We start from the raw sequence: 7,614 nt of genomic DNA on the forward strand, positions 1-7,614 counted from the left end.
GAAGTAGTCACTGTCTGTAGTGTTGGGGTCTCTGCTTTCCTCTCTTTGAGGAAGTTTTTAGTTTGATTAAAAGCTGCTGGTGTGATCAGAGTTTGCCATCTGCTACCCTCTCATGTTAAGGAAATGTGGTGAAGCAGAGCAGAAATTAAAAATGCCATTTTATCTCTTTTTGAGCGCAGACACACTAGCATGCTGCTTAGTTCCATGCAGAGTGTAGAGGAAGACACATGTAAGGTAAACCCTGTGCCTTTTTATGAATAATCACAATATGATTTGCACATTTTCTTAAATTCAGGCAGCAATAAGTGATGATGCACTAGATGCCCTTGCTGATACTCTTGGTGCACCAGAACCTGAACCGAAAGAAGACCTTCGTTCCATTGTAGAAGTCTCAGAGGTATAATTAAATTTATATTGTATCAGCTCCCAAAACTCCATTTTTCTAGGTGTTGTACAAATGCATAAGAGGAGAACAATCCATACCCCAAAGAACTTACTTACGTAGACTGCCGGTCCTTCATCAGTTAAGACTGAGCCAATCACAACACGTCTTCCAATCTTCTCTCGCTCTGGCCATCCTTCGCCATGCTTGTCCATATCTCCTTGTTAGGAAATCATCCCACTTCTTTGGAGGCCGACCGCATGGCCGTTTCAGTTCTCACGGATACCACTCAGATATAGCTGCAGTCCATCTGTTGTCACTGAGTCGGGCCACATGTCCCTCCCACTGCATTTTGCTGAGCCTGCTTTCAACAACATCTCCTCGCATTCCAGACTGCTGCCTAATTATTTCATTGGGGATGTGATCGCGGAGCAAAATGCCCAAAAATGTTCGTTCCATTGCCCTCTGTGTGACAGACGGTTGATGTTCTTCAGTATTCGTCAGCAACTATGTTTTGCTGCCATATAGCATCTCCGGAAGCACGGTTGAGTTAAAAAGATTCGCACGAGTTGTTTTGCTGATCTTTCCTTGGAGGATGTCCCTGATGTCGTTGAATGCGCACCATCCAGCTTTTTTTCTGCGCGACAGTTCACCTTTCTGATCATGGTGCATGTTGACTTCCTGGCCCAAATAAACGTATTTGTCGACCTCTTGGATCTGCTCTCCTCCAAGAGTTATTTGGGTTCTTGGCAGAACATCTGATCTCATATATTTCGTTTTCGACTGGTTCATTTTTAATCCAACTTGACTACTTTTCGCGTTCAGTTCTTTAAACATTCTCTCAAGCTGGATTGTATTTTCAGCGATCAGCACTGTATCACTATAAGATATAGATCACTATAAGAACTTACTTAAGTGACAAAAAACAGACAGAGAGAGTAGAAATGGGATACAACCTACCAGAGAAGGGGACAGAGTAATGACTGGTGTGCTTCTTGTCGGTTACACTTAAATATATTTCTAACCATTGTCTTTTCTCTGACTATTTTTCCTTTTAACTCTAGTTGTTGGGTTTGGGGTCGGAGGGGGGAGTTACAATTAATAGCATTTTCTCTTGTAAATAGTTCCTGTCTGACTTTTTTCCTGTTATTTTTGTATTTAGCCTGAATCTCTTCAATGTCTCTTAACTTTAGTGCTCATTTGGTATTTAATCTTTGCATGTTTTGAGTTTTATCTTTACATCTAACACCACTTGCCTATTAGCTTTACATTATTTTATCCCTTCTCCATATTCAGTAATCGCACAAAGCAGGGGAGTGACAGGAAGGCAATGGAAAATTAGTTGCTGTTGAAGGTGTCCGGAGTGCTGGTGCTAGTTCTGAACTTGATAGAAGGCATGATGTGACATCAGAAGAGCTGACTGTCAGGAGAGTCTAGAGTCATTGTGGGAGGGCCTCTAGAAGAGCTGAGTGCTTTGGAGCTCATGGAAGGACTCTGGAGGCATTAAGGGGTGCACTGCTGGGACTCCATGTCCCCAGGTGGTTGCTCAGTGGAGAAGGGGATACAATCCTACTCATCCTTTATCTCTTTCTGCTACTGATGTGGCCAGGGTGGTGGAGGCTGCCAGGAAAATTGGGAGCTTTGTACTGCGCCCCCTGAAGGCCTGTCAAGGCAGTGGCCAGTGACGTTTATGTCTCTGCTGTGTGTCTTTGGGTTGTGTTTGAAGTGTAACACATCATGGCCATGTTCTACACTAGTGTTAATTTCAGAACAATGGGGGTTTTTTAACCTAAATTTGGCATGAATAGACCATAGAGGCCATCAAAGCATAGAATGGCTTAATCTGACTTTAGTGCCATTTAGAAAATTTAGATTGGAATGATCCTCTTTATTGAAGAGGGACTGTTGGTGGTTTTTCCTGGAATTTCTGTTCATCTATATTTGTATCCTTTTCTTCAGGCAAAAGCTAAAGAGAAAAAAATAAACAAGGCTGGTGAACGTGATGATACAATCCCTCCAGAATACAGATTGAAACCAGCAATGGTAATTTTACATCTCTACTTTCCTCATATAAATTATAGGTGTCTGAGTAGTTCTGTGGTTGTGTCACAGGCAGGCAGTGAAGTTGGGGAAAGTAAAAAGTGGTGGAACTCTATTAATGACTAACTCTGAATGCACCCTGCCTGGATGGCTCCTGTATCCCCCCAACCCTTTCCCCTTCCTTGAGGGTTCACTTAGAACTCTCCGCTGTCCCTCAGAGTAATGTGATGGATGTTGAGGAAAGGAACATGTAGACTTGCAAACAATATTGGCATTTATTTGGAATAGTTTCTCATGGAAAGTGCCAGAAGCACCATTTTACAACTGGATGTGTCACTTATATCTATAAATAAATATGTCTGTGGGGCTCATTCATGTAGTATGAAGTCCTGACAAACACAATAGAGAAGTATTATCCACATTTTACCAATGGGAGCACACAGAGAAGGAGACTTGTTCAAAATTATCAATATTGATGCAGTTAACAATGTATACATTTCAACTGTCATCATTAGGTTTCAGTAGTAGCACATTCCATTTTGAATGGAGCAGTTTTTACCTCTCAGAGACTTTCAGTGTGTCTAATTGCAGATCTGGGAAGCTAACCTAAATAAACTGACATTCAGACGATTTTCTTCAGAGCCATAAAGACTACAAAGTTAGGACCTAACTTACTATTGAGTTATCTCCTGTTTTAAATTGATATTGAGTTAATCCAACATAAAACTGGAGTAATGCAGTGGTGACTGGTCTCAGGGCTAGATTCTCAGCAGTGTTCTGACTCCTTTTTGCCACTCAGGTATTGCAGAGGTATCTGACCAGATGAGAATTCCCCTGATATGGGGGTTCTTTCAGATGATGCAGAGCCAGTATACCCGGGTTCCTATGTCATCCCTTCCCTGGCCTATGTGTCTGTGTTTATGGGGCGTAATATGTCAGTGGTGTGGCCAAAATGAGATGTGTTCCTACTTTCCCCACTTGACATACAGTTCCTTGTAGACCATTGCCAGCTGTTGTTTGGTTAGGTCTGCTCTAACCTACAGTAGTCCTGTAGCCCGCACATATGGGCCCTGAGACTCAGGAAGCCATAACAGGCTCCCAGATGTTCTCCTCTCTGCTGCACTGAGTGAAAAGTTGGTGCAACAGAGAATCTGGGACTAAATGTTTTCTGTAAATGAAAGCTTAAATGCTGTAGTAGGAATGGCCTGCCAGAATAGTATTGAAATATATTCTGGCTCACTTTGTGCCTAGTCACAGTTTCTGGGGCCTTCCACTGTTGGCAGGCCCCATGGAAGGGGGTGAGGAAACCTGCTGCTCCTACCCTGTACCATGAAGATAAAATGCTGTGTCCGTGGAATTCTGTATTGTTAGTGCATGTCATCAAATGTGATATGGCACAGATTTTGCTGAATGTGTATTTTCATTTGTTTTCTTTAATTCCTGGGTGTGTACGTGTTTAGCTATCTTTCCCATTGCAAATAACTTAAACTTGCAATTGTTTGCTGGCATGGAAGCCATGTTTTGTAATAATAGAAAAAAACTAACAACAATATTTATGTTTTTCCCTGCAGGATAAAGATGGAAAACCATTATTGCCAAAACCTGAAGAAAAGCCTAAGGTTAGAAAAGTAACAGTATTATAGGATTGTCACTAGATATCCTGGTGGTTTCCTGTTGGTTGGTTTTGTTTTCCCTTTTTGTCCTGTATTCTCCTATGTTCCTAGTATAGCTACACAGTCTTGGTCCCTATTTATAGATGCACTTGTTTACACACTGTATAAGTGTAACTGATTTTTACTTTCTAGCCATCTGTCTCTGATATTGAAGTTGAATATTATTGTTCTGTAGGTAGATCTTGAGTAATACTGAAATGCTTCGCAGTTCTGGGCAACTACATCTGTATTCCCCCTTTACTGTGGTCCGCCAACAGCACCCACTCTAGGCTCCACAGAGGGGCCTCAGGTGTCACGTCTCTCTTGGGTGGAGACATACGTCTCTCTCCCTCCTGACCAGGCTCGGGTATTTCCAGGCTGCAGAGTCCCCTGACTATACTGTGATATCCCCAGTTTAAGCAGGCTTCTTTTGCCTTCTCTTCAAAGATGATACACAATGTAATAGCCGGAGGTATAAGTTACCACACAGCTCTTTCTGAGTAAGCACATTTATTCTTAAGATAAAAGAAATGCAGATAAAACATAAAAGAACCTACATGCATGCTAATAAATGCTGATACCATATTCCTCCCATTACCTATACGTGATCTGTACTTGAAACGTTGTAATAGTATACTGTCATACTAAATGTTAGGCCTAATCTACACTTAAAACTTAAGTCAATGTAGGTACGGCATCAGGTGTGTGAAAAATTCACCCCCCTGAGCACCATAGCTATGCTGACCTAACTCCCAGTGTAGATGCAGCAAGGGTGACGGAAGAATGATTCTGTGGACCCCGCTACTATCCCTCAGGGAGTTACTGTTTCCACAGCAATGGAAAAATGCCTTCTCTCACCATAAACTGCACTTATGCTACGGGGTTATGCTGGCATAGCTACATTGCTGTAGCTATGTCAGTGTAGACCGCACAGAGTAGACATAGCCTAAGTCATTTATGCTATTGCTTTTAAAAGCTTAGAATCCTCTCATGAAATAAGTTATACTTTGCTTTTCGGTAACACTGTAAACTATTTTTAAAATGGAATGTTATTCCAGTAAAAATCATTTTTAATTACAAAACTGGACAAATTCTGGAAAGGATTTTCTCAAGAAATATTCATTAACTATGCATACGTAGTATATTTTAAAATTTAAAAGGTGCTGACCAAGCAAGTTAATCTAGAATTTTTGTAAAATAAAAACAATTGTATCAGTCACTTTGTACCGCATTTGTGTCCATTTTGTATTGCAGCCTGTAAGTGAATCTGATCTTATTGATGAATTTTCAAAAGACTTTGTCTGTCCTGTGCCACCTGCAGCCCAATCTAAACCATCTAAACCCACCGACACATCTAAAGTAAGTAAGTCTTCTTTGATCTTAAGTAAAAAAATCTTCTTAATATTCAGTGTTCAATTTCACCGTCACTGGACAATTTTAGGATAGAGGAACACTTTAAAAAAGTACATGGTTCTCTGGTTTCTGTATCCCATAATATTCTCTTCCCAGAAATATCTCCTCATTTTTATTTTCTCCATGAGCTGTTCTCTGCTGCATTCTGTTGAAAGGTTTATATCTCCATGTTCTTTTTCTGGTTTTCATCGCTTTGTGCTTCAGTGCATTAATAAAGTTCACTGCATTTGTTTCTTTCAGAAACCTGCAGTTACTGCACCTGCAAAGGCTCCTGCAGAGGAAGTTGTCTCCTCTTCTGCAGTTTCTACTGTGCAATCATCAGCTCCATCAACTACTACTTCAGTGAGTAACCTGTAGAGAATCGAAATTGGTGCTAAAGTAAAAGCACAAAGCTGTTTTGTGAAAAGTTAGAGAAGTATGGCTTTGTGGGATACTATTGCAGACTTCCCAGTCAAGCACTTCAGAATAATCTCTTCATGGCTTATCTGTATGATATAGACTGAACTTCCGAAGGGACACCTGTGATTTGAACTCTTGTGATGACCCCTGCCATTTTTTCTTGAAACAGACAATCGTTTCGCCATGCTTGAGAGTATGTGCTTCACATGCTTTCCTGAATTCTTTTTAAGATGATGCTGTTTATGAACTTTTTATTACCAGTAAAGATAAATGTAATAAAACATTTTATGAAAAAAAAACAACTGCACTCCTATGTATTTGGGAAGACTATATTACTGGCAGACCTCCCTACTCTGTGGTCATGGAGTATATAAATCAAAACTTGTGGAAGTATCTAGTTGTTAATCATGTCTACCTGGAGAACACTCTGCCAAAGTCCGAGACAATCTGTGCTTCAGTGACACACTTTAGGGGGAAAGGCAATTTATAATTAGAGCCATACCAAATTCACAGTCCATTTTGGTAAATTTCATGTTCATTGGATTTTTAAAATGTTAAATTTCATGGTTTCAGATATTTAAATTTGAAATTTCACGGTATTGTAACCGTAGGGGTCCCAACCCAAATTGGGGATGGGGGTCGCAAGACTACTGTAGGGGGTTGCAGTATTGACCTCCTTACTTCAGCGGTGCTGCCTTTAGAGCTGGGCTCCCAGCCAGCAGCCATGGAGGTTCCTGCAATTGGGGGAGGTTCCCAGAGGTGGGTCTGACCTGGCCCTCGGAGCAGCCCATGCAGAGGAAGAGGATGTTCCAGCTAGGTTGGGACTAGCAACTAGAGCCCAGCATATGGTAGCAGTCCCCAGCTGGGGTGCCTCAACCCGTCCCCAGCTCTGGAACCAGCGCTTGGGGGCTAAAGGGGCCTTGGGCTGTCTGTGTGTGGTGGGATTTGTGAGCACAGTGCCCCCCAACCATGGCGCCCTGGGCGGTCACCCACCCGTAAGGCCACCCCAAAAGTGACCTCCTCCCCCCATACTATGCCATCCTTGCTTTTGCGCTGCTGCTGGTGGTGGTGCTGCCATCAGAGCTGGGCACCTGGCCAGAAGCTGCTGCTCTCTGGCTGCCCAGCTCTGAAGGCAGCACAGAAGTAAGAGCGGCAATCCCGTGACCCTCCTATAATAGCCAGATTTCACGGTCCATGATGCATTTTTCATGGCCATGAATTTGGTAGGGCCCTATTTATAATTTTTGAGTTTATTAGTATGGATAGTTGTATCTTCTCGAGTTTTCCATATATGTTGGTTGCAAAGTAAAATTGTGTTTATAATCTGTGGTTAGAAATTCTGAATATGTTTCTTCAAAAACAGCTTAATGTCAATAAAACTGCAGTTGTGTCTAATAACATCTAATGCTTTTGTAGGCTGGACATGTGTCAGATGAGGCAGTGGAAGCCTTGTGTGGTAGTCTAGGAAAGAGAGAGCCTGACCCAGAAGAAAACAAATCTGCTGTGGATAAAGTGAAGGTATTAAAATAGCCAGGCCTTCAAAAAACACTTTGTAAAAGTAGTTATCCTGAGTTATGTTGTATTAGCTTAGACCAGGGGTCGGGAACGTTCGGCACGCAGCTCGCCGGGGTAAGCACCCTAGCGGTCTGGGCCAGTTTATTTACCTGCCGATCGCGGCCCCCACTGGCCGCGGTTTGCTGTCCCGGGCCAATGGGGGCGGCGGGAAGC

At 42.2% G+C, this 7,614-nt stretch overlaps 1 protein-coding gene across 1 annotated transcript in view; it reads left to right on the forward strand.

The window, feature by feature from the left end:
* Window positions 1-7,614, forward strand: part of CAST (calpastatin) — a 95,097-nt gene that overhangs the window by 57,056 nt on the left and 30,427 nt on the right. Inside the window, exons 16-21 of the mRNA XM_026649239.2 lie at window positions 296-397; window positions 2,342-2,425; window positions 3,994-4,041; window positions 5,329-5,433; window positions 5,728-5,829; window positions 7,303-7,404. Coding sequence (XP_026505024.1) covers window positions 296-397; window positions 2,342-2,425; window positions 3,994-4,041; window positions 5,329-5,433; window positions 5,728-5,829; window positions 7,303-7,404 — 543 coding nt within the window. The remainder of the gene's footprint in view (window positions 1-295; window positions 398-2,341; window positions 2,426-3,993; window positions 4,042-5,328; window positions 5,434-5,727; window positions 5,830-7,302; window positions 7,405-7,614) is intronic.

This window comes from Terrapene carolina, unplaced genomic scaffold, assembly GCF_002925995.2.
Source record: "Terrapene carolina triunguis isolate 2854851 unplaced genomic scaffold, T_m_triunguis-2.0 Scaffold69, whole genome shotgun sequence".
NCBI classification, from domain to species: Eukaryota; Metazoa; Chordata; order Testudines; family Emydidae; genus Terrapene; species Terrapene triunguis.